Raw genomic sequence first — 27,733 nt, forward strand, 5'->3', positions numbered from 1 at the left:
TCCAACTAACCACGCCTCTATACCCCAGTGTCATAGCTTCCAGTGTCCCCTGTGGAATCGGAGAAAAGTATTTACCGGTAAGTACCTAAATCCCATTTTATTTACTTATATTGCACAGGAATGCACTTTGACCATGTTTTTACTGTTGTACTCAGTGGTATTGTTTTTTTGTTTTTTTTACCCCTCTGTGCTTGCACTGCCTGATGTGGGGGGAAAGGGAAGGAGATGACTTGTTCCATCCGGACTCAATCCACCAAGTCTGCCTGGGAGGTTTATCTTAAAATTCTCTGCCCAAAGTACATTCTAAGATTCCTGCTTAAGGTCTTTCGCCTATTCTAGGTGATATAAGCTTCAAAGGGCTAGTAGTCTGACCCCTGGGCAGCAGTATATCTGCTTCTGGTTCTGAAACACTTAGAGCTCCAGAGTGGTACTAACCAGTAGTAACCACTGCTGCTTTCTCCAGGGACTGCAGCTGTGGCCCCTCCACAGGACCTCCAGGTAGGGGGCCTTCTGGCGCATAAGTGACCCAGTTTCTGCAAACTGTGCAGTGGAAAAATGCTGCTGGTGAAATATACTTTTTACAGTGCAGAATGTGCTGTATATCATACATGACAGTACACAAGCGTACTGCACCATACATCCAGGGAACATACTGTAAACAGTATAGTTAAATTATATTTGTGAACAGGGAAATCTTATCAGATCACCTATATATAGTTTAAATTGCTAAGTAGTATGACGTGTAAAGATTAATTGTGACCAGTGAGTAAACAGTTAAAGGTTTCCGAACATTTTCTTGATAAACACAATTAGAACCACAAAGAATAAAAATACTTCAAAAGGTATTAATAAATATATAAAACCAAGTCATAGATTGCATGTGTTAAAAATACTCAGGTGTATACAATAGTAATATAACAATCAAATGAGGTAGATGTATGAGTATAAATAATGTTTCAAAAAGTCCTTAGAAAAACAAATTCCTGCTTATCTCAATTTGAGTAATACAGGTCCATGATGTATAAATTATATTTGTTCATGTTGTGCGCATAAGATAAGATGTTGGTTGTATAGTGGAATTGTAAGCCATTTCCTTCCAATGTGTGTGAATTAGAAGTTCCACATGAAATGCAGTGGTTGCTTCAAACTATATTTAAACTCCTGTTGACCTCTTTTACTTTTCACTGTCACAGAATCCCCTCCACAGTTCTCTTCCAAAGGAGAGTGTGGGATCCCCCTCTGCTGGAGAAGAGGAGCATGTGTATAGGTGAGCATAATGGGCAACATCTGTTATTACACCATTTCTTTTTAATACACAACTCATATGATCTCTACTATTTATCTTTGGGACAGTTTCCCCAACAAGCAGCGATCCGCAGAACCATCCCCCACTGTCATGAGCTCATCTCTGGGAAGCAATTTGTCAGAGCTGGACCGTCTGCTCCTGGAACTAAATGCTGTGCAGCAAGCCCCATCAAGTAGCCTGTCCGCAGGTGAGGCACTTACGAATCAAATACTATTAATAGTCTTCATTATTAATTTTTCTACATCGTACAGTTACGTACTAGAGCAATGGAAAAATAAATGAGCTATACAGAGTATATTGAGTTTTTAGGAGAAGTCCATTGAGCAGTTTACAGTTGTGTTCTATGACCTCGTTGCTGCAGTCGTGCTAAACAGCCCTTCTAGTCGCACTTAGTCCCGTGCGCGTTTATGCAGAAGGTATTTTTGTGCATATTTTTCACCGCAAATGTCTTATTCGCAATGTGATAGGAGTAAGACGCACAAGCAGCCTTTGGTAATTAATAAGATATGCGGCATGTGTATGGTCTGTGAGACTGCAGCTGTATCTGTATGAAAAATGCTGCGTTAGTGTCAGCGGCTGTTTTCACATGAGCTGGCGGGTCTTGTGCTCTATCTAATGTGACTCATAACACACAGAGGATAGAGGACAGATTTGTAACATCCCATCTTGTTTAAGGTCATATATGGCAAAATCCTTCCAGGCTCAATGTTTTCAATAGCATAATAACCATGTAAACCACATCATGGCCATCCCACTCTAGATCTCTACTCCGCTAAACCTATCCAGAAGATTCTGGTCTTGTCAATCAACATAATGTCAACCAAAATAATTTCTCATGAAAGGATGGTGTCGCATCCCTCAGAGAGACAGACACTTGTAGAATCTGTTCCAGGGTGCATTGAAGTATTTCTAACTGCGTGTGGTAGCCATTTTCCCTATAAGTACTTTGTATAGTGCTACCTCTTATTTATGACCTTTATTTGTTTCTTGAATTGGTTTTTGTTGTCATATATACTTTTAAACAGTTGTTGCTGGTTAAGGAGTGCTTTGGATCAGGCAAATAATCTTGTTTTTTGTTACTTAGATGATTTTTGCCGAAACATCTCGCAACCTGTGGCTCCTGCTGGTCTCACCAATGTCTCAGACAGCTCAGGTATAAAGATTGCACAGTCCTCGAAGGAAAAACCTAAACGCAATGGTGCAAGGGGAATTGAGGATGTCCGTCCTAGTGTAGAGAGTCTTCTGGATGAACTTGAGAGCTCTGTACCCAGCCCAGTGTAAGCACTTTTGCTTTTAACATTTCCTAACATACAATTACTATCCTCTCTGTTTGGTCTCCCCTTGTAGCTAAATACTGAGCTTTGCTTCTTCATACAGCCCATCAATAACTGTGACTCAAGGGGAGATCAGCAACCCTCAGAGGGTCAATGCCAGCCAGCAGCAAACTAGGATGTCAGCCTCGTCTGCAACTCGTGAACTGGACGAACTCATGGCCTCACTCTCTGATTTTAAGGTAGATTATACCGAGCGTTACTTAAATGTGGCATTACTGTGCTGTTTATCTATCTTGTAATTTCTTAGGCAACTGGTCTATTAAAACATCAGCACTAGATGTACATGTCTAGTGTGCTGCTATGCATTTACAATCTTATTTAACTATAAAGAATACAATTGTTATTTATCTTAGAAGCATTTGTGGACTTTAGTCAAACAATACAAGTCATTTGTTCTTTCCGGTGATGCCTTGCCTTTACTGGCAGCATTCCATTGTACCGGAAGCAGGAGTATCCCATTATTGGATTGCTTTTACCTGCCTCTTATGTATAACCTCCAGTTCTATTCACTTACAAGGTTTCAACATGGTGAAATCCTCTTATTGAGCACCTGAGTACAGGTACATGACTTCTGCAGTTGTATGTCATATTAAGCATAATGCAGCTTCCACAAATATGGCTAAACCTAATTACCAATTTAAAAATGTACAAGATATTGTAATGTTGGACCGTTATTGTTTTTCTTGAGTAAATAAGTTTATGCTAGACCTTCCAAATCTTAGAAATCATATTTTACGCTCCTGTATTGTGGATTGGTGACCTGTGCTTTTTCTAATCAGTATGGCAGATCTAAAAGGCCACACTAGTCCTTTGAAGCTCCTGCTTCAATGGTGTTGGTTGAATATTCATGGCCTGGCACGGAAAACAATGATGAGAAATCCACTCGTACTACTTGGTGTGTGTTATGATTAGCCTTATCCTGAAAATAGCCTTAGCAGTTTGGGGCGAGGGTTAGAGTCTCAGTGGACGATGTCATCTGTTTTGCACCAGTGGTGCACGATCATTGAGGGCACTTGCACTGTAGCATTAGTACATCGGGAGGTGGCTAGACCTTCCCTTCTACAATTTCTGCTTTTTGGACATAGTTCTGCTTTTTTGTATTTTTTTTGTAGTGTATTGACACTTGTCATCTCTACCATATGCAACATTTTTTGTTTGATTCCTTTAAAGGAAACATACATATGTAACGCACATTACTTGTGTGGTTTATGTTGCATAATTTTCATTCTCTTAAATACATTATGGGAGTAACAGAACTATTCTTATTTTTCAAGCTTTGTGGGAGAACTTTAAAAGGAGAAGTACAGTATACCACACATTTGGAAATCCTTAAATGTAACTGCTATCCTGCTTATACATTAGTAATAGATTGCAAGACTTTTTTTTTTTAATTTTCTTTTTTTGCTGATTCGGTAATTTATAGTTAATGGCTCCATTTATTTTCCTACATATCCATGTAATCACTTTACTTTTTAATATATTTGTAATCTAAGGACTAGTTATTGGAGATAATGTGGCGAATTTAAATAACTAATCCTTCATATACAAACTTTACTAACTTCAAAAAAGCTGTCCTTTCCATTTGCAAGAAATGGTAATAAAATACTTCATAACAAATAAAATTCTTACCAATTAAATAGATTAGTAACTCTTCTCTGCTGTGTGGTGCAGCAGGTGTAGTATCAGAGGATTTTGCAGAGATTTCTGTTTTTTGTTTTTTTTTGACAGCTCCTCAGTACATTTAGCTGTGACAGGACCTGAGCACTTCATATTTACCAGCAAAAGCTGAAGCTCCTCCTCATCTATACCCTTATTGACTGTCAGGAACACTGTAGATTTAAGTGCCCGTCAGAGCTGACGCTACTGTACCATTTTACAAATTCTTAAAGTTCTCAGTACTTTAATCTAATTGTTTTCTCATGTTTTATCTAATGAAGTTATATAGGAACATATTTATACTAAAATTCATACCAAAAAAAGATTTTTAGTACATTCTGTGACTGTACCTGATACAAACAGCCCATTTGAAGAGCCACCCTTGTTTTTGATCTCGACTTTCAGGAGAAAACCGTATTCTATATGTACCAAACATACATTACCCCCCCTCTTATCTGCCCCATTCCCTTTTAATACTTCAAAAGTACTTTTCATTATCAGACATAGTTTGTAGACAGAGGAACATGTGTTTGCTTACAAATAACCTAAAGAAAGACAGACAGTATTTATATATTTCTTTCTAACTTTTTTTTTTTGGTGTGACCATAAGATTTGTGCCAAATCTGTCTGGGACCACTGAATTATCACATCTCAGAACAATTGTGTATTGCACTGTGAATTACCTGCAGAAGCATTCTAAAGGACTTCCTGGTTTGGCCACTAAATTAATGTTTTTTGTTTTTATTATCCCCCTCTCAGCTTAATCTATAATCATTTTGATATCATGATTTTGTTCTTTTCCAAGATGTATAGTAAGTGGCTGTTGTCAGTGCAACAATGACTTGTGTACTAATATTTGTTTTCTGTAACTATTTTTTCTTTGGCCTTTTCTTTTTACTTCTAATACAGACGTGTCGTCATTCTTTATCTGGACCTGTTTCTGATCTGAAAAAAAATAAACCTACATCTCCTGCAAGCACTTTCTGTACTACTTCTCTATATGCAAGGCAGGAGAGTGGGTGTGATGCTCTCACTCCTGTTAGCTCCGCAGTTCTCCTGCGCATTGATGAGGAGGAAAACCCTGCCTTGACCTCTCATTTTAGGAAAGCACCTGTCCTGTCCAGCCATGGAGTAGAGATAGATGGGGCTAATAAAGATCAGCCGGTTACCTGCCCATTCAATGCTTATAGTTTGAGGACAGATATTTACCTGCCAAGCTATCATAAGTCTCAAGTTAAGCAAACAGAACTTGATGTTCGTCCTGTAGAATACACACAGTTAGAACTTGCTGTCCAGTCTGATGGTCCACCTGAAGTACAATCTCCTTTTGAACAAAATGCTTGTGCTCTGTGGGAACCACATGAGAACATGGTTATAAGTAAAGAAGCTCTCTCATCAGAAACCACACATCAACCGTGTTCAGTCTCCTTGAGGAGTGTAGATGATGAACTTGGAAATGATCCTAAGTTTATGGAACCCCCTGGTGAGCAAGTAAGCAGCAGTACCACAGATGGAGACTTTGGACAACATGCAACTGTATTTCATCCTGACCCAAAAAGCATGGACGATTCTTGGATACAGGAATCGCACCAAATTATGTTACCAGAGACTCCAGCACGGGAACGGATCTCTGCCTTACGTCAGGCAAGCATGTTGTGTGTGGAGCTTGTCCTGTGCATGGAACAATATGCATGACCGAAGAATTCATTATTATAGGTGCATGTACAAATAGATGAATGTGTGACAACATCTGGAAACTTTTGGTTTTGAAAGATCTAATGTATCCTGCATTTCTAATAAGAGCTGTGTACGACATGGAACACGGTACTGCTCCTGTGTGTTGTGGTGGTGTTGGAGCGTAACATGCTGGTTTTACAGTGCACTTTGTGTGCTCTTTTGTTTAACATTCTGTTGTTTGTTCAGATGAAATCTGTGATTAAAAGAACTAAAGAGACTCCTAATGTGCATCCAATGTCTCGTGACCTTTCTCCTCGACGGAAATTTGGACCAGCTATATACAACAAGAGTGCTTCACAAGACCGCCTAATTGAAGAGCTACATGGGCGGTTTGGCATAGAGAAGCAAGAGACTTGCAAGACCCCAGAGGATAATTGGCTTACAGAGGGAGTCATCATTACTTCTCAGCCCACTAGAAATGAGCTGTTGTCTGAACCGAGAATAGAGAAGGTAGATGGGAGTATAGGGAGAAAATGATAGCCTTCTTGTACTATGCTTTGCATGGGCTGGTTAGTTTTATGAGGAGTCCGAAAAGTCTCCTAATTTGCTATGTATGTGAATCTTTATATGTTTTAGGTGCTTATACTTTAGGACCTCTTTTTTTCTTTGTGAGGCTTGAATTCATTTAAATAAAAAACTAACAATAAATAGATCTAGGTCTTGTGCAAAGTACTTATCATTTTTGTTTTACTGGGTATTGGTTAGTATGTTATACAATTATAGGGAGTTAGGTATTTTTCACCCTTCTGATGTGATGATGAGAAACTTAAACATAAGGTATGACTGTGTTCTTGTGGACATAAATTTTTTATCCTCTATTTTATCTTATGTGTAGTTAATGTTCATTTCTTTTAGTCACATTTTATGCTAAAATATCATTGAATTCCATGTTTAAGTAGATAAGATTCTATCTCTTGCATTGCTAATGTAGAGGAAGGGCAATATTGATCAAGTGTGTGCAAATAAAAGGAAAGTAATGACAATCTCAGACAATTGATAAAAGCACCCAACTTCAGTATCCGTAAAGTCTTAGAACACGATCATATGAGCCTTGGCAAATCACAAGCATGTATTTAGCATGCTTCAAAAACACACTGAGAAAAGCATTGACTCAGAAGGGCTACATTATGAATTTAATTTCTCAAGTCTATTATCTAAATAGGAGTGGCTTGGAAAAATTATATTTGCTACAGATATATATATACTGTAGTTGCAACAAAATAAGTGTGTATTCTTCATTGATTTGGATTTCTTTTTCTTTCCCCATCTTGTTTTCTCATTTAGATAATTATACCTCCAGATTCTCCACAACTCATGAGAAAAACATTATCTGTCACTACTTCTCCTCCCCGTACTTTGCAGGCAACTAGACTTGTGTCTAAATCTACATCCCCTGCACAACCCCCTCATTATCCTCCTTTTTCTTCTTCTTTCTCCTCTAATACCACTGCTACTGCTTTTCTTCCACCTCCGGCCCCTCCTTTGCCCCCCATTCTGCCTCCCCTGCACACTCCTACTGTAAGTACACTTCCCCCTCAGCCACCATCTTCTTGGAAAAGATATAGTGATGATTATCAGGATCTGTCCAGGGCACTTCCTCCTCAGGAAGAATCTAGAACTCTTTATCAGGATGAACTGCCTGTCCCATGGATTTTCACATCAGCTCCTGCCAGATCTCTACCTGCGCCGAAGTCCTGCGTCTCTGTGGCTTGCCAGACGGACAGTAATCCACTTTTTCCACCTATTCAGGCATGAAATTTATAAGATTCTTAGTTCCCCATTAAAAGCTGCTTTAAAAAGCAGGAAAGCATGCCTGGATTTTGAGCAGTCTGTGACCATTGCAGAATTATGTGGTGTTGGTCTTGTGGGAGTTTTTTTTTTATTATTTAAGAAGTATGTGGTCTTTTTTGTAGTATATTCCTATTGTAACTGGGTTACCTTGGTAGTATTTCAGTGTTTGTATATTGTTTGTTTTGTTTTTTTGTTTTGTTTTGTTGGTCAAGCATTTCCCTTTGGAGGCTTTCATAATGAGTCCATTCTGATTCTCCTTGCAGATGATGTCTCCTTTTGCCTCTACTAGTTCTGTAGCTTTTGCTGCGCGTCCTCCACCGAGTCCTTCTCTACCTGACAAGGCAGGTTCCTTTTTTGTCTGTGTGCTGATCTTGGCAATTTTGTTTTTTGGAATTGGTGCAGTGTTATGAGTTGTATGGGTTTTAAAGATATTTGTTTTCAATTCCGTAATCGTGTAAAGACTGTGGTTGAAACCAGTTGGTGACAGAGGATGCATGTTATCCAACAGTCTGCTCTTGTGGTGTGTTTATTTGCATGCTGAATCAGCATATTGTGAAGTGACTTAGTCACCAATTTTATCTCTTTATATTGGTCTCTAGTCACTGGTTTCTTTCCTACCGGCCTCCTCTGCTTGGCCTTCCCAAGAAGACACGGATTTCATGCCTGGTTGTGATTACAGTAACGGCTACTCTAGGTTCCAGACTGCAGCCAATGACTCACCTTTGGTACATACTTGGCCTGGCTCTCAAGATAGTAAAATGTTGATCAAGGGTAGTATATTATTTAACAGAGGGATATTGTATTCTATCTCAGAACTTGTTTCTTCTCTTACAGATCATGTCCAAAGGGATGCCTGTGAACAGTTCTCCTCCTTCCAGTGCCCCCAAGCCAGGCAGTCAGCTGGACAACATGCTGGGCAGTTTGCAGTCTGACCTTAACAAGTTGGGAGTGGCAACAGTGGCTAAGGGTGTTTGTGGTGCTTGCAAGAAACCAATTGCTGGTCAGGTGACTATCGTGTTCTGATTTTGGGAGAAGGTACCTGGTGTAAATACAGGTAGGCTGATGACATTTACTCCCATGCAGGTTGTCACAGCCATGGGAAAGACTTGGCATCCCGAGCACTTTGTATGCACACACTGCCAGGAGGAAATTGGATCTCGTAACTTCTTTGAGCGAGATGGTCAGCCATACTGTGAAAAGGATTACCACAATCTGTTCTCGCCTCGCTGTTTTTACTGTAATGGACCTATACTGGATGTGAGTGCTTGGACTTGTAGCAGGACATTATAAAATCATAATCTTTCATCTCCACATTAGATGTAACTTTTCTTTTGCCCCTTTAGAAAGTTGTGACCGCTTTAGACAGAACATGGCATCCGGAACATTTCTTCTGTGCACAGTGTGGAGCATTCTTTGGACCTGAAGGTAGCGCATGTAGGGGTTACTAATGGGGGTATTTTGTCTATCCATAAAATATGCATTGACAGTCTACAGAGTGACTTATAATTTCTTATAAGGTGTACTTACAACGCCCTTATTAGGTTTTATGCTTTACACTTTCAGCATCTAAATTTGGGGAACAACCTGTATATTTAAATGCTCCCATTTGATTCGTTTACAGGTTTCCATGAGAGGGATGGAAAGGCCTATTGCCGGAAGGATTATTTTGACATGTTTGCTCCCAAGTGTGGTGGCTGCACACACGCCATCCTGGAGAACTACATCTCTGCACTGAATACCCTATGGCACCCGGAGTGCTTTGTCTGCAGGGTACGAGTCTCTCTCTATTCCTACCGTTGTAGCTTCCTTATCTCTTACTTTTTCTGTAAGCTCTTGTACCTTTCACATAAGGAAACTTTTATTAAAAACTAGAAAGGAAATGTGTAATAACTAAGGAGATTAAAGGTGTTAAGAAAATTAAAGGCAAAATTTAGTTGCCATGAGTTGTTCTGCATTTTCCTTTGTGAATTTTATTCCATCACTCTCAGCCCAGTAAAGCTCTAAACTATGGGGGAGATGTACTAAGCCTTGGAGAGAGAGAAAGTGGATGGCGATAAAGTACCAACCAATCTGCTCCTAACTGTCACTTTACAGGCTGTTTGAGAAATTACAGTTAGGAGCTGATTGGTTGGTACTCTCCAAGGCTTAGTACATCTACCCCTATATCTCAGTCTCAGGCACTTGGATATCTCATGTATATGACATCTCAAATTGGTCCCTCAACCTATTATTTTCCTTGACGCGTACCATTAGTTTTGCAGCGCACTCTACAGAATGCTGCTTCGCCTTGTGAAACAATTGTTTACATTGTCATCAGCCCTGGTCTTTTCCTTTGCTGTTGGAACCTATGCACTGCTTAAAATAATGCTCTCCTGTAATATTTTCATTGTCTTTTTTGTTGCCGACGCTGAAATTCATTAAAGAGATTCATAAAGAATTTGCTTTCCTTCCAGGAATGTTTTACTCCATTTATCAATGGGAGCTTCTTTGAGCATGATGGCCAGCCATACTGTGAGGTGCATTACCATGAGCGCCGCGGTTCCCTTTGTTCCGGCTGCCAGAAGCCTATCACCGGCCGTTGTATCACCGCAATGGGGAAGAAGTTCCACCCCGAGCACTTTGTCTGTGCCTTCTGCCTTAAGCAGCTGAACAAAGGAACCTTCAAGGAGCAGAACGACAAGCCATATTGCCAGAACTGCTTTGTCAAGCTCTTTTGTTAGAGAACATTGCACTGTATCCAAACATTTCACTCATGAGGGTATGAACAGCCTTTGTGGGCTGCCAGGGTGGTTAATGTCTGGGAATGGAGCATAGAAGATTATAGTGAGAATTCATATACACCATTCACATCTACTACTTCATTGTATTGTAAGGAACTCATACTGTTGGTCACTAAATATCATCTTGTTTTAAGGAGGCTCCTTCTCATATCACAGTAGGCAGCACAAGGCCACTCATGAGTGCAAACTATGAACCCTCTGTTCTCTATGTTTGTGTAATATCCATGACTACATGTCATGTTCAGTTTGTGCTGTTGGCAATCCAGCACTTTAGAAAGAGAGAGACAATCACAGAATATGAAGGGTTGTGTGTATGCAAGATGGCTCTTGGTAAAGTGGCTTAGAATGGAGTCTGCTGTAGGTTCCCTTGATTATAAAACCAGCTGACTCTCATAGTCACTTGAATGGCAGCTTTGATTTATATTGATTAAGCTGTGTTATAACAGAGCCGGATTTGGGAATTACAGCAATAACATTTTCTACTGACAGTTACTGGTAACTTGTCACCCGAATGCTGATCTCATTTCAGCGTTTTTTTTTATTTTTTAATCTCAAATGACCCTTTTTGCTCATTAAAAAGAGTGTGATTTCTTATACTATGTTTATTTCAATTTTATTGACAAAATAAAATTGGCTTTTTAAATAAAGTATACACCTATATAAATATATAACACATATAAACAAAGTGAATCCAGTGGGACTGGATTTTTTGCGCTTTAACAAAACTTGGCTATTAACAATTCAGTATTTTGTGTGGAATTACTATATTAACAGTTTTGGATATATGTTAATTAAAAAGCAGTATTTCAAAATTAAGCCACTTCAATGACTTATAAATAATGCCAAAATTCAAAATGATGATGTAAATTGTGCATTACCAACACAGTTTATTTTTCTTCGGTTTAAAGAGCCTAACACTTTCTTTTTCTGTAAAGTCGTATGTTAATGTGGCGATCATTTGTACCCTGACAGGGTTTGTTTAATGGTTCACTGTTAGCTGAACATTTAAATATAAATACATTCATCAGCATGCACTGCACATTAAAACTATGATTGTTTGAAATGCCAAAGATTATGGCTGTGGCCAAGATGCCTTTACCTTGGTATGATCCTAGAATGTCCTGACACAAACCATCCTATTTTTTTATTGTTAATAAAATATACAAATATATTGACAAATGTCTAAGTTACTTTGAACTGTCCATGGACTTAAAATGAATGTCTTAATTCAAATTTGTTCACACATCTAGATCGATGACTTAGACCAGAAATTCAAAGGAGGTTTTCATCCAGTTTGAATGCATTTGCGTGTAGACAGACTGGATGAAGGTAAAATATTCTGTTCCTATTATTGAACGGTTTCTTGTGATACTGTATGTTTCATTATTGGATCATTGGCATGTAAGATACTTTACACTGTGTTTTTGAGTTTAAGAATAATGTGTTGGGGAGAGTGTGGTGGGGGGAGCAGTCACAGTTTTGTTGCATTATAGTAATGGGCACCAGAACTGCAGGTATGAACATTCCCAAAGTAGTTTGTGCACAGTCTGTGGCATACTTATAACTTGACCTCAGGAAAGTCTTTAAAGAAAAATTGTTGCAGATTTAAAATATATTCTGAAGTAGGGTGTATTCACCTTCAGTATAGGTATTCCAGAACAGCACCTACATTGTTCCATTTTATTGTTGTCATAGTTAAATATTCTGTATTTTCTATTACCTCACGTTCAAAACTTAAATTGTGGTGACACATTTCATCTAAAGCAAATGAACAGGGCCAAACAGGACTGCTGTCTGCTAGTTCAGTGCTTTTAGAAGTTTTCTGTCAGATTTGCTGTTTTGATTGAACTGCATTGTATGAAGTGAACCTGATTTACTGCACACTGCAGTTCCTGTTGTAGTTTATAAGCCAAGATTCTAATCCAGAAGTAAAAAATAATTGGATAAATTCTGAATACAAACAACCCTTTTTTTGCCATGCTTCCCCCCCCCCCCACACCACTTTCACACTGCTTTATGTAACCTCTTGCTTCTTTGAAAAATGGCAATAAAATTTACAATTTTGGCTTGGTGGATCATTATACTTTTTTGGTTCAAAAATCTATTTAAAAATGGCTGATAAAAGTGAAAAGCAACAGCACATACAATTTTGTAGTAAGTTCAGTTAAAGGGTAAATAAGGGATGGTTATACTACAGACCATCTGCTAGTTGGTCAACCATCTTCACATTTTGAATCTGAAGGCATGTCTCAGTCATGTGGGAGATATTACCTGCACAAAATATATAGGCAAATATTGTGTAGAGTTGTGTTTAGGTAACTCAGCAATCCAGGAAAACAATTTAATTTCCAAGGTGATAAAACATATAGCATACAAGTCTTTGTTGCTGAGGGTTTGGAAATTAGTCCAAGAGAGTAACTAAAATCCCTAAATAATGGCAACTTTTTTTCTGCAATCCTTAAGGACAGACATTATTGTTGCCTCCTGTCTAGTTTATGTAGAGACAGGCTAAAAACTCACCCATATTGTGTAAATCATGCAATTCCTCTTGTGTCAGATAGTGCTGTTTTGTTTTTTTGAAATGTAGATGCTTGCTTGTTTGTCCTGTTTCCTCTCCATCCATGGACGCAAGCCGGGACTCAGTACCTCCAGAATAAGATCAGGTTGTCAAAGGGTGCGTGTTTGGATCAACACCAGTGTTCTGTGCATGCATCATGGAAGTGGCTATGGCTAGGAGAATTAGCTGCAGATGGGTAGCAGAATGTGCTCAGACCACATGACAGTGGTCTAAATAGCAAGAGTCACCAAAAGTAAACTAATGATGGTATCGGAGGCAAATGTTTCCAAGAAATGGTCTCTATATTAGTCTTTTACTTAATCAAATATTGATATTTCCTCAAGTAGATGACAAACCAGAATACCAAAGTACCAAGTTTCTTCTCTCAGCACAAAGTTCCAGGGACAGAGAGAGTGGGATCATTGGCAGCTAGGTTTTGGCTAACCTATATCTTGTCTATCTTTCCTGTCATCCCTCACATGCCAAGAAAGATTAAGAGAAAGTAGAGGTCATGGCAATTCTTCCAGTGTGGCCACAGCATAGGAGATACTTCAAGGGGAACCATGGTTCAGTCTTTTGCACAACTGTAGAGCAGCTACTGTACATTTAATGACACTGTTCAGATATAACTATCATTTAGTGATCAATATACACACTTGCAGACAAGAAATAAGAATTCTTCAATAGTGTTTTGCTAAGGTGCATACACTGTCAGATATTTCAGATGAAAGATTTGCAAACAATTGAACGATTTTTGACTGCATTAAAATGAATGGCAATCGTCCAAAACTGACTGCAAACACATCAGATATCGTTATCGTTCATCGTTGCACATGTCAGATTTTTCTTTCAGATATGAACGATTTAACTATTTTTAAAATCGTTATTGTTCAGATTTGAAGAAAAATCTGACAGTGTGCATGCATTACTCATTACTTTTGGAGAAAAATTTAACTCTATGATACTCAAATCCTTTGAAGGGAATTCCAACCAGATTCCATACAAAACAAAGTAACCTTGTCAGAAGAAAGTTGTCATAATTCAACTCAACAACAGATCCAGCATCGTTTGGCAGGAAAGGCATTCAAATGCAGATCCACTTTGGTATTGCTGCATTCTGTCTGTATGTTTTTAACGTAGTGGTCAGCATCCGTAGGAGACCTTTAAACATTTTGAGCCTCTTGGTGAAAAATGTCAAAGGTGCCAGGGAAGGCCCAGTAAAATAAGCCTATACTTGTGTACTTTACGGACTCATTGCAGAGCGAACCCAATGAATGTTTTGAATGGTACTTGGGTACTTTACGTACACAAGTACCGAAAGTTGTCCCCTCGCCATGCTTCGAACTTGGTGGCTCGCTATGCTCACCACAAGGTTATATTCCCCCTCTATGCCCACTTGGATGGTAGGGAATGATGCTGGCCACTGGCTGATGAGGTACGGGTCCCCTCCATTATTATCAATCATGGTAATGTCTAAATCCCCTGCATGGAGTGGACCCTGACGTCATCAGCCAGTGTCCAGCGTCATTCCTTACCATCCAAGTGGGCATAGAGGGGGAATATAACCTTGTGGCGAGCCTGAAGCGTGGCGAGCGGTGAACCCCTAAGGTGACAACTTTCGATACTTATGTACGTAAAGTATATTCATGCAAGCAATAAACTTTCACAGCAATTCTTGATATCCCTCAGTGCATACCAGCTATTCAGACTGCAACTAACCAAGTGCATACCAGCTATTCAGGCTGCAGCTAGCCAAGTGCATACCAGTCATTAAGACTGCAACTAGCCAAGTGCATACCAGCTATTAAGGCTGCAACTTGCCAAGTACATTTCAACCCACAAGGTCACATTTCAACTAGGAGCCATCTTGTCCTCACAATTCATTATTAATTGACTCTTGATCAATTCACTATACTCTCCTGAGCTTCATGTTCCTTGTATGATTCAATTGTGAATCTTCTCTGAGATTCATAACATTATAGCTGGTCACATTACATTAACTGAAGCTGTCTGCTTTTGCCATGGGACCTGCTCTGCAAAATCCAGTCCAGTCTTCACTCTCAAGCCAGGCCACTTCAAGTCAGAATCCGGATGAGGATACAGTTTCGGTCCGGTTCAGCAGATCGAAAATGTGTGAAGACATGCAAATTCTCATCACAAGCCTTCCTAGGGCTATCCATCCGTGTAGTTGCTCTGCAGCAGCAGATTTCTGCACAGCTATTCAGGCTGCAACTAACCAAGTGCATACCAGTCCTCAAGACTGCATCTAGCCAAGCGCATATCAGTCCTCAAGACTGCAACTAGCCAAGTGCATACCAGCAATTAAGGCTGCAACTTGCCAAGTACATTTCAACCCACAAGTTCACATTTCAACTAGGAGCCATCTTATCCTCACAATTCATTATCAGTTGACTCTTGATCACCCAATTTACTATACTCTCCTGAGCTTCATGTTCCTGGTATGATTCAATTGTGAATCTTCTCTGAGATTCATAACAGTTATATGGGTATATGACTTTATGTGTACGAAACTCATATGCAAGATGCCAGCTAGCCATTCAAATAAATTCTATACGTGCATGGTGTCTTTAGTGTGGGATCTCTGAGAAATGACGTGGCCCTGGTGAAAGTGATCTAATAATAGGCCGACCCAATGGTGAGTAGTGCAGTGTTTTGTGAATTTGAGGTAAATAGTTAAAAAATGGGAGGGATATGGTACTCAATAACCATATTGATGAAGTGATATTCTGCTTTGGAAATGATCCCTTCAGCAAGTGCTAGTGCTAGTAATCCGTTTAGTTCTGAAAATTACCCATTGGATCTCTGTAAAGTATCCTATAGGATTCAATATCCTGAAGCCGTGACCAAGATGGCACCCACCCCACTGGGAGGGTTAATCACTCATACTGCGTGCCGTTTTTTAAAAACTCATTGATGGGTACCATGTAAATGTATATTTAAAATTAAATTTTTATGTTTGGTGCTCTGCCACCGTCACAGACTAGAAACGGCAGCTGCAGCTTAGTAGGGGGGGAGTGTAAATGGAAAGATGCTACAGCTGGGTGTATATAATACCAGGTTAAGTGCTGCTGCATACTGGTGGATCGGGAGAGCTAGCCGTCGGTACCCCCCTAATGTTAAAAAGGGTTGTTACAGCGATGGGACTAGTGTTAAAAAGAAATGTATTTCTACTTCAGGGTCCAGAGGGTATCCACAGGATACCTTGGGGTATAGGTGTGACGTCAGTCATCGGGCACCATAGAGTTAAGCTTTCAGCCTCCCAGGATGCACTAGGGTCCCCCTCATATACCCCGCCCCCGAGCCAAGGCACCTCAGTTTAGTTTGGTGCCCGGCCGGAGTCGGGTGCACCTGTTGGAGTGGGGGCTAGAAGAGCCCCTGAAGCTTTTTCTTCATGCAGCTGTGGCTGCACATCTGGTTGAACAGCATGGACAGTCAGTCCTGACGTCCATGCTGTCTTCCCTACACCCCCGCCGGTACCAGAACGCCGGTACCGATCCGGGGATGCTGGTGAGCATCTGGGGTCACAGCTAGCGGTGACCCCAGATGTTCCGTACCATGGCCGGATTCAAGGGGGACAGCAGGTAAGCAGCGGGGTCCCGCGGTGGGTCCCCGCTGACACATGGTCCAGAGTCCCCAGGCAGGGGGCTCCCTGGGGACTGGCTGCAGCGTGGAGCCAGGTATTGAACCTGCGCTTCCACTACCCCCTGGGACAGCGGACCGCAGCAGAGCGGTAGCGCTGCTGCGTCCCGGGGGTTAAATGCATGCCAGGGGAGCGCGCCTTCCCTGTCTCACAGCCGGCGCCTCCCCCGCTGCACACAGCCCTCTCTGCACACTGCCGACTGGTCCTGTAGCAGCGCTCCTCCCCCAAGCCAGTCTCCTCTCTGCTCCTCGGCGGCCATCTTTCCAACGCATGGTGAACGCTGCTGGAAGCGCTGGACGGAAGCATCGTGGTCTGGGTCCCCCCGCATACCTCTCCTCCGATTTGGGTCAGGTCTGTGTATGCTGCGCTGTGTCCTACCAGGCCCTGTGTCTGCGTAGTTGAGTGATCAGCGCTGTTAGTGCAGGAAATTATTTTTTCTTTGCATTGTATGTACTGTGCTAGCGCTGCTGCCTGTAACTTTTCTTCTAACTGTCAGCTTTATTACTGTCCCTGTCCTTTCTGCTAAGCCCTTGCGGTGCGGTGCTGCAGGGTGGTCTCTAGCCTATTTAATATATAATTGGTGAGAGGGGTCACATACTTGGTGCCATCATGTCTGAAAGTGATTTTCCTCTCCGACTACAGTGTGCTACGTGTAAAGTACCGTTAGCGGAGGGGGAGGGTAGCGCGGAGGGCCTCTGCCGGCAATGTTTGTCTATGGCGCGGCCTATTACGGTTACAGCACCGGTACAGGAGCCGCCCTGGGCTTGTTTCGCTCAGGCGCTTACAACCTTAGTGGGCCAGTTAGCTCCGCAGCCCGCGTTTCCGCCGATGGGTTTGTCCCAGCAGTCAGTGGTGTCGTCACCCATGCAGGGTTTCCCACGACAATTGGTGGTACCCCACAGTCTCCCTATTGCCCCGCTCCCGGTTTCTCAGGAGCCGGCGTGGGTTAACTCCCTGACGAGTTCTGTACAGCACTTGTCGGATGTGTTGCAAGGGGAGTTTGTGATGCGGCCACATAAACGGCCGGTGGCGTCTCTGTCGGCTCCTTATGAGGATGACGAGGGGACGTCTGATGATGGGGAGATTCTGGATCCTTACGATCAGGAACCTCTCCATACTAAGGACGCTGACGCTAAGTCCAAGGTATATATTCCTGGACTTATTCGGGCAGTCTGCACAGCCTTGGTGATTGAGGATGAAGTTCCCCCAGCGGCTAAATCTAAGTATGCCTTTTTCAAAGATGTGAAGGGCGATGCCACAGTCTTTCCTCTTTCGGGCCAGTTAGTGGACCATTTAGAGGAGGCGTGGAAACAGCCTGGCAAAAGATACCAGCCGCAGAGGCGCCTGGCAGTGGCTTATCCGTTCGCGGATAATTATTTTGCAAAGTGGGAATCCCCTCCACAGGTGGATTCTCACGTGACCCGTCTTGTCCGTAGTGCCACATTGCCGATGCCATCCATGTCCTCCCTTAAGGATGCTACGGACCGCAAGGTGGAGATCTGCCTGAAGTCCGCTTATTCCCTTGCGGGGGGGGGCAGCACGGCCGGCTATGGCCATTTGCTGGGTTGCCAGAGCGATGGAGCGCTGGGCGGATTCATTAGAGGCATCTTTTGATTCCGACTGTCCGGCCGAACAGGCGGAGTTGATTGGTAATCTCCGTGATTCGGCCACTTATATCAACGAGGCGGCCTTAGACATTAGTACTCTGGTGTCTAGAATTTCCTCAGCAGCGGTGGCTGCTCGTCGCACCTTGTGGCTGCGATCCTGGAAGGCGGACGCAGATTCCAAAAAGGGTTTGGAGGCGTTGCCATTTACCGGAGAAGTTCTCTTCGGTCCGGATCTGGACAAGATTGTGGCCACGCTGGCGGCAGCCAAATCGGCTTGTCTCCCGTCGGCCGCTGCTCCTTCTGGTTCTGGACCATCGTCCTTTCGGTCTTATAGGGCCCAGGGCAGGCCCAAACCACAGTCGTTTCCTCGACAGGCTGGCCCTAAGAAATCGGCCAAGCCCCGGAAGCAGGCATGGAGTACCAGACGTCCGGCCCCTAAGCCAGATGACAAGCCTGCGGCCTGCTGCAGTTCGCCCAGGGTTGATCGGTCACTACGACAGACACTTGGGTTCTCGAGGTGGTCTCCCACGGGTACGCCCTCTCTTTCCGGCACAGACCCCCGGCTCGATTCTTCACCACGGGTCTACCATCAGACCGGAACAAGGCTACGGAGCTGCGGAAGGTTTTGCACACTATGCTCCAGGCTGGAGTTATAGTGCCTGTTCCATTCTCCCAGAGGGGCCAGGGGTTCTATTCAAATCTTTTTTTGGTACAGAAACCAAATGGGTCGTATCGTCCGATTCTCAACCTCAAAGCTCTCAACAAGTCTTTGCGGGTACCGAAGTTTCGGATGGAGACCCTACGGTCCATCATTCTGGCGCTGGAACCTGGGGACTACATGGTGTCATTGGACATACAGGACGCTTACCTGCATGTCCCTATTCTTTTGCGCCATCAACAGTTCCTCAGGTTTGCAATCCGCAGCGACCACTTCCAGTTTTGGGCGTTACCTTTTGGCCTGGCGACAGCACCACGTGTGTTCACCAAGGTGATGGCGGCTTCTCTGCGGCTGCAGGGAGTCCGCATGTTGCCGTATTTGGACGACCTTTTATTGGTGGCAGGATCTCCAGAGCTCCTTCTCCGCCACTTGGGCCTGACCATTGCGCTACTGCAACGGCACGGCTGGCTAATCAACTGGCAGAAGTCCACTCTAATCCCGTCTCGGCGGATTCTGCACCTCGGAGCCTTATTGGACTCGGAACAGCAAAGGATCTTCGTGACGGGGGACAAGATCTCTGCTTTACAGTCGAGGGTGCGCAGTTGTCTGCACAGCCGCCGGGTGTCTCTACACTCGGCGATGAGGTTACTGGGCTCCATGGTGTCGGTGTTCGACATGGTGGAATATGCCCAGTTTCACTCCAGACCTCTGCAGCACCTGATCCTGTCCAAGTGGAACGGGCTGCCTCAGTCTCTGAAGTCCCAGACGATTGTGCTCACCCCGGAGGTTCGCCTGTCCCTTGCCTGGTGGTTACAGACGACCCATCTCAGCAAGGGACGTCCGTTCTGGGTTCCAAATTGGGTCCTGTTGACAACGGACGCCAGTCTTCGGGGCTGGGGAGCAGTTTCGGGTCCACACTTGTTCCAGGGCAGGTGGACGCCGACAGAAGCGGAGCTTCCAATCAATATCTTGGAACTCCGGGCGGTCTTCAATGCTCTCCAGCAGGCACATCGGGTTCTCCAGGGTCGTCCGGTACAGGTCCAGTCGGACAACGCTACCACCGTGGCCTACATAAACAGGCAAGGGGGAACCCGAAGTCGGGCGGCTCTCGTGGAGGTCTCTCGGATCCTGGTATGGGCGGAGCGCAATCTTCCGGCCATATCAGCGGTCTTCATCCCGGGAGTGCTAAATTGGGAGGCGGACTTTCTAAGTCGCCAGGACGTTCATCCGGGGGAATGGTCCCTGCACCCGGACGTTTTTCAACTGCTGGTGGACAGAGGGGGTCTTCCAGAGATCGACCTCATGGCGTCCCGGCACAACAACAAGTTGCCGGTGTACGGGTCTCGCACAAGAGACGAAGGGGCGTCTCTGGTGGATGCTCTGTCCGTCCGGTGGATGCTCCGGTTCGCATACCTGTTCCCTCCGGTCTCCCTTCTTCCACGGGTAATCCGGAAATTCAAACAGGAAGGAGGGACGCTCCTGTTGATAGCGCCCGCGTGGCCCAGACGGCACTGGTTCTCAGACCTTCAGGGTCTGTCCGTGGACTGTCATCTGCGGTTGCCGCTACGACCGGACCTTCTGTCACAGGGTCCTTGTCTTCACCCGGACCTGACTCGGCTGTCTTTGACGGCGTGGCTGTTGAGACAGCCATGCTGAGGTCCAGGGGGTTTTCCAGCTCTGTGGTGCGTACCCTGTTACGAGCTCGGAAGCCGTCTTCCGCGAGGATATACCATCGCGTGTGGCTTACGTTCTTCCAGTGGTGTCGACCGAGAGGTTATGCACCGCGGGAATTTCGTCTGTCTCGGATACTCGCCTTCCTTCAAGCGGGACTAGATCATGGGCTTCGCCTTGGTTCTTTGAAGGTACAGGTTTCGGCCCTATCTGTCTGGTTTCACCGTAGGATTGCTACAATCCCGGATGTGCGCACCTTTATGCAAGGTGTTCTCCGCATTCAGTCGCCCTTTGTTCCACCTGTGGTGCCTTGGGATTTGGCTGTGGTCCTGAGGGCTCTCCAGGGACCGCCGTTTGAACCACTGGACTCAGTGGATCTTAAATGGCTAACAGCTAAGACTGTTTTCTTTCTGGCTATTGCTTCGGCCAGATGATTTAGGGGCTCTTTCTTGTAAACCCCCTTTCTTGGTTTTTCATGGGAACAGGGCAGTGCTCCGCACTCGGCCCGAGTTTCTTCCCAAAGTTGTTTCCCAGTTTCATGTTAACGAGGAAATCATTGTTCCGGCCTTTAACTCACCTGGTGGGTGAGGCCTCTTTGGATGTCGTGCGGGCCTTAAGGACTTATGTTGACCGCACTTCTTCATTTAGGAGTCGGACGCCTTGTTTGTCCTCTATGGCTTCCGTAAAAAGGGTTGGCCTGCTTCAAAGCAAACTTTGGCGGCCTGGATCCGTATGGCTATTTCTGAAGCTTATCTTCATGAAGGCCTGCCGGTTCCTCCTTCTGTGAAGGCTCATTCCACTAGGTTTGTGGGTCCTTCGGGGGCAGCTCGACGTGATGCCTCTGCAGTCCAGATCTGCAAGGCTGCTACGTGGTCCTCTGTCCATACCTTCGTGAGGTATTACAGGTTTGACACCTTCGCCTCTCAGGATGCTTCCTTCGGGCGGCGGATTCTCCTTTCTGCACAGGAGTGTCCCCACCCTTAAAGGATACTGCTTTAGGACATCCCCAAGGTATCCTGTGGATACCCTATGGACCCTGAAGTAGAAAATATGAGATATGGTAAGAACTTATGGTGCATACACACGATCAGATTTTTCCTTCAGATATGAACGATAACGATTTAAAAATCGTTCAGTCGTTCATATCTGAAGGAAAATCTGACATATCTGACATACCTGAACGATGGACGATCAACGATGCGCGTTCCCGATGGTCAGATAACGATTTCTGACATCTGATGTGTTTGCAGTCAGACTTGGACGATTCCATTCATTTTAATGCAGTCAAAAATCGTTCAATTGTTCAAATCGTTCAAAACTTTGGTAAAATCGTTCAAATCGTTTAATCGTTCAATCGTTCATCTGACAAATCTGACAAATCTGACCGTGTGTATGCTCCATTACCCTTGTTATCTCTATTTCTACAAAGTCCATAGGGTTCCACAGGACTCCCGCCCTGTCGCACCTGTGCTGCAGATGGGTTTTGGTCTGGTCACCGGTTTTCCCGTCTCCCTCTGGTGAGAGTGTGATTCTTGTGTGTATCCAGATCTTCTTTCTCTCTCTTCCTTCTCCTCCTCCGGCCTATGGCTTGGTAACTAACTGAGGTGCCTTGGCTCGGGGGCGGGGTATAGGAGGGGGACCCTAGTGCATCCTGGGAGGCTGAAAGCTTAACTGTATGGTGCCCGATGACTGACGTCACACCTATACCCCAAGGTATCCTGTGGAACCCTATGGACTTCGTAGAAATAGAGATAACAAGGGTAAGTTCTTACCATATCTCATATTATTCATGTTTTACTGTGGCGTCATCCACACTATACTGGATGTGGCCTTGACGTACTCACACCCCTTAAAAACTTGCGGCGAGGTGTCGGTAGGTCCTGCTTCAGGTGTTGCCACCTGATGTTTTAGTTTCACCCAGAGGCGGCTCCAGGCATGGGCAAGCCGGTCTTTCTCCCTGAGCGCCATGGCATCCGGCGGGCGCAGGAAAAGTCCCCCTCCCCTTCCAGGTGCTATTTTGATGATATGCGCTCAGGGGGAGAGAGCGGAGGAGGGAAGGGGCGGCAACACAAGACTGCACTGAGCGCAGCAAAGCCTATCGCCGGCCCTGGTTTCACCCTGCATTCTTGAGCAAGAGCTGTGATAGGAGAATGTTCAAGGCTGGGTACTGTATGCTGAAGCATCCTGGGATCCCGTACGCAACCCAAATGTATTACTGCTAATCCATTGGTGCTCACTGCTGCTGCTATTTTACTGTGTATTAATGTGCTAATGGGTCTTATTCTGAGTTGGACCCAATGCTGATGATCAGAGTTTAGTGGGTTTCTTTTACTGTGCATGTCCCGATTGTGGGCCTGATTTAGCAAGGAACGCAGATGTGATTACATACGTAGTCGGGTGATTGATACGCAATGTTCATGCGTCAAAGCCACAGTATACGTGCGTGAATGCCCAACTGCGATTAGGACTGCAATCACAGTGGCTATGCAGATACATCGCAGAGTGATTGACGGGAAGTACCGTTAGTGGGTGTTAACGGGGGGTGGTGGTCGGGGAAATGCAGGCGTGCTAGTGTGTTCGCACACCGTTGCAGGGGCATGCACAAATTAGCCACTGCGATGCCATATGCAGTCTGAGGTCTCATAGCAATAATTTGCATATCACTGCTGATATTAGCAACTGCGTTGCGTGCGTATTAGCAGAATAGCGATTCTTGCTGAATCAGGCCCTGTGTTCATACAGAGTCGTAGTTGCGATTTCAGACACGTGCAGAGAAGTACAGTGAAAATGTATTGGGCATTCCTGGGCGGTGACTGGGAGGTGGTTATTCAGAAGCAGGGAGATGGTCCGTCTTATGGGAGTGTTGTGGGCGGGTCGCTGAGTTGTTTGCATACACACATACGCATACGGATAATCTGCACCTGGCATAGGGCTTGTGCAAGCTTTGATGGTGGCATCTAAGGATAGACCAGGTGGGTGCCTCAGTCATTGCACATTTGTAGGGGCATAGCAATAGCCCCCGCAGACACCGCTGGTGGCTTGGGGAATGCAGATTCCGTGTGGACTAGCCGTCCACATGGAATCTGCTGAAAACATCCCTCCAAAAATGGCCGCCATCTAGGAGGAGACAGATGCTATAGATCCTTATGGACCTCTAGTGTCTGTCAGGGCAGCACATAGCGCAACTTGAAACTGCCGGGAACGCTGGTGCCACTGGGAGAAGATGCAGAAAGTTGCATCTTCTCCCGTGAAACTCCTGACATCGGAATTTGTATAAAGTCACACATGGGCATCTGCCATAAGACGCAGACACGGACGCAGCTGTACCAGACTCAGAATCAGGCCTATATGGTTATATGAATTAATATGAATAACCCTATTGTCAGACAGAATGTCCGCTGGAACAGAGATGCCAGAGCCATTTTACTGTGTACAGGATCACAGTTTGTAGGCAGAGTCATGCCCTGAAAAGGTATGTAGTCAGGAAGCTGGCGGTCAAAATGCCCGACCGCCGGCTTCTCAACAGTGCAATCCTGGCATGGGACTAATGATAGGCATCTAAATACGAACGCCTTTCATTAGCCCCACCGGAAATCCCGATGCCCGGCATACCGATCGTGGGTAAGCCTGGCGTTGGGTTTAGGGTCTCCCGGCAATACTTAAGGTTATGCTAGGGGAGGTTAGGGTGAGGCACCCCTAAGGGAGGGTTAGGTATAGCCTTTATACTTACCCTGGTCAGGATCTCCATATGCTGGTCTTCCGGCGTCGGTATTTCATCTGCCGGGCTGACGTTCGGCAGTATAACATACCGATTCCCCTGAAAGCGGTCCAAACACGTCCCTGTCTATCAATCAATTTGCAAATAAATGCTCACTGTGAGTGACATCTGTAATGAAACATGACGCATGCACAATGTGACTCAGGCACACAAGCAGATCACCGATAATCGCTCAGCTGCGCAAACATCGGCATTGCGTCCATCTCTGAATCAGGCCCATAGTGTAAGATTAAGTACTGTACACCGGGGAAGCTGTATGTTTTATGACAAGAATAGAAGTATTGGAGCATAAATGAGGAATGATATAGCCACTGGGTAACAGTCGCCTGGTCTTCCTGTCCCGTTTGGGCTGAGGAGATCTTGTGCTGAAGGATTAGAAGTCAAGGTCACAGGTTGGGAAAGGAATCGGAGGAGAGAGGCCTGGATGTATGTCCTCCTTATGCACAAGTAGCGGATGTTGGCGAGCCCTGACCAAAGGCGCGGAGTCTAACCTACTGGGAGGTGTTCGCCAGGGACCCCTCCAATTGAGATTTGGGTTTAAGCTGCACCCAGGAGGCAAGTCGCAGCCCTTTGGTCAGGTATCCGGCACAAGTTGGAAACAGAGGAGCACAATCACAGGTAAAGCACAGAAGAAAGACACTAGGAGTCAGTACTTGGATGACGTACTGAAGGCCTGATTCAGCAAGGAATGCACGGATGCAGACGTGCGCACCCGTCCGTTGCGAGTATATGCTAATAAATGCATATGCACGCAGAATAAGCAAACGCCTAGCAAAACACAATACCTCCCACTTCCTTTAACGTGCGTTCTGTTAAACCACGCAGGACAGCGGAAACATCTGTACCATCGAACACATTAGCATATTAGTGGTTGACCTGACTACATGCAGGATGTATTCCACTACCTGCATGCAACTAGACTTCAGGCTATGGCTGTCGCTGCAAGGGCTTAATTATGCACACCCCTAAAATGCCACCCAAATGCACAGGCATGCCTGCGTTTGCCCGTCCACTCCCACAAAACGGCATTTCCTGTCAATCACTTTTCTCTGCACACGCAGTACCCATCGCAATTGCTAGTTTGTGCACGTGCACTGCGATGTATACGCAGAGATAAAGCATTGGCCAAGTGCGTTTGTTCTCTCCTGTGCGTTCCTTGCTGAATCAGGCCCTGAGTACAAGCACTGTTGATCCAGACACAGAGCTGGTACAGGAGAATGGCACTAGGAGATAGTACTCGAATGACATACTGAGTACACACACTGTGGATTAACACTAGGAATAATTCACAAGAAGAAAGGATTGGGGAACCTGGAATGCTGCAACAGCAAGTATTCACTGGAAGTAGCAACGTTGTACAGGCAACTTACTTTTGTCCAGAGCCCAGCTAAATACCCTAACGTAGCGGTCCATTGGAGGATAGTGTCAGCTGACAGCAACCAATGCTACCATTGGGTGAAGGGCTAATCAGATGTTGTAGACAGTCATGGCTGCGCCCATGACTGTAACCCCAGGAATCACATCATGGAGCAACACATGGATGTCCTAGTGGACCCCAGGCATAATCCTCAGCGCGTCACTCGCCGCCACACCTGGCGTCTGACCACTCGAGAGGTCAGAGGAAGCCGGCACTGAGGTGAGTAACAGCCAATCCTAGGTCGCAACCTGACAGTACTCCCCCTTTCAGGGTGGACTCTGGACACTTACAAGGCTTACCAGGAAATTTCTTGTGAAAAGCTCAAACAAGCTGTGGAGCATGGACGTCAGATGATCCATGCCTGTTCTTCAGGTCCGTACCCCTTCCAATCAATGAGATACTGAAGATGATTCAACCTGGTGTCGAGAGTCAAGGAGAGTCATGGATCTTCTCTGTTTCAAATTAGACTCCCAGTTGAGTATGAACAAGGTGTCTTGGGTAGTGAACACTGAAATTGGTTAATAATTAATGGTCGTAGAAGAGAAACATGAAATGTGTTGGAAATTTTCAATTGAGGAGGTAGCTCCAATTTATATACCACTGGATTGATAACTTTAAGAATGCGATACGGTCCAATGAAGCGCGGAGCAAATTTCATGCTTGGAACCTTCAACCGAATGTTCTTGGTTGACAGCCATACTCTGTCTCCAAATTGCAGAAGAGGAATGGCAGATGTTTTCGATCCGCGAACTTACTAGAAGCCTTTTTTGAGCAGTGAATATTTTTTCCATATATCAGAAAATTATTCCACAAGATTTGTGATGACAGGTACTTCCATGGGAGGTAAATCTTGAAAATCCAGAACACATGGATGTTTACCATATACTGCAAAAAATGGAGTAGAATATGAAGATGAATGGTACCTAAAATGGTGGGCAAACTCTGCCCAAGGTAACAAATCAACCCAGTCATCTTGAGATGAGGACACGAAGAGTCTAATCAACAAGTCGAATTTCTGATTCACCCTCTCTGTTTGGCCATTTGTTTGCTGGTGATAGGCAGATGAAAACTTCAGTTTCATTCCACAAGAGGCACATAAAGCCCTCCAGAAATTGGCCACAAATTGCAGACCTCGATCAGACACTATCTCCTTGGGTAGTCCATGGAGATGAAATATGTCATGGATAAGCATTTTGTCCAACGGTGGTGCAGAAGGAAGTCCCACCAAGGGAATAAAATGGGCCATCTTTGAAAATCGATCTACTACCACCCAGATACTATTATGTCCCTTAGAGGATGTTAACTCAGAAATAAAATCCATCGACAGATGAGTCCAAGGAGCATTAGGAATAGGCAGAGGATGCAAAGGACCTATAACTTTATTGAGAGTGGATTTATGCTGGGCACACTTGGCACAAGAAACAATAAAATTCCGGACATCTTCCTTCATAGTGGGCCACCAGTAAGAGCGCTGTAAAAACTTAAAAGTCTTGAGGATGCCGGAGTGACCAGCAAACGGAGGCATGAGCCCAAGTTAATAAGTTCTTACGTAACTGACGTGCTACAAAGATCCTGCCAGGAGGGGAGTCAGAAGTTGGGTATGAGCAAAGACCAGAGGATCCAGAATTTGATGGAATTGAGGTTGGTCTTCTTCCTGCGGAGGTAGAAAGGACCAGGAAAGAGCATCAGCTTTTTTTATTTTGTATACCAGGACTAAATTGGACCTTGAAATCAAACCTGGAAAAGAAAAGAGACCAACGAGCTTGTCTGGCATTCAAAC

At 44.5% G+C, this 27,733-nt stretch overlaps 1 protein-coding gene across 5 annotated transcripts in view; it reads left to right on the plus strand.

The window, feature by feature from the left end:
* PXN (paxillin) overlaps nt 1-12,669 on the plus strand; it is a 33,850-nt gene extending 21,181 nt beyond the window's left edge. Inside the window, exons 3-16 of one of the 5 annotated variants that reach the window (XM_088465231.1) lie at nt 1,194-1,267; nt 1,354-1,493; nt 2,391-2,583; nt 2,684-2,819; nt 5,206-5,940; nt 6,220-6,483; nt 7,318-7,782; nt 8,088-8,165; nt 8,424-8,549; nt 8,659-8,829; nt 8,908-9,081; nt 9,168-9,249; nt 9,446-9,594; nt 10,278-12,669. In XM_088465231.1, coding sequence (XP_088321357.1) covers nt 1,194-1,267; nt 1,354-1,493; nt 2,391-2,583; nt 2,684-2,819; nt 5,206-5,940; nt 6,220-6,483; nt 7,318-7,782; nt 8,088-8,165; nt 8,424-8,549; nt 8,659-8,829; nt 8,908-9,081; nt 9,168-9,249; nt 9,446-9,594; nt 10,278-10,544 — 3,054 coding nt within the window. In that variant the 3' untranslated portion in view covers nt 10,545-12,669. The remainder of the gene's footprint in view (nt 1-1,193; nt 1,268-1,353; nt 1,494-2,390; nt 2,584-2,683; nt 2,820-5,205; nt 5,941-6,219; nt 6,484-7,317; nt 7,783-8,087; nt 8,166-8,423; nt 8,550-8,658; nt 8,830-8,907; nt 9,082-9,167; nt 9,250-9,445; nt 9,595-10,277) is intronic. The other 4 variants (XM_088465238.1, XM_088465245.1, XM_088465251.1 and 1 more) reach the window with 4 other exon arrangements.
* Nucleotides 12,670-27,733: the final 15,064 nt, after the last annotated feature.

The sequence above is a fragment of the Taudactylus pleione genome, unplaced genomic scaffold (assembly GCF_031769625.1).
Source record: "Taudactylus pleione unplaced genomic scaffold, aTauple2 ptg000062l, whole genome shotgun sequence".
NCBI classification, from domain to species: Eukaryota; Metazoa; Chordata; class Amphibia; order Anura; family Myobatrachidae; genus Taudactylus; species Taudactylus pleione.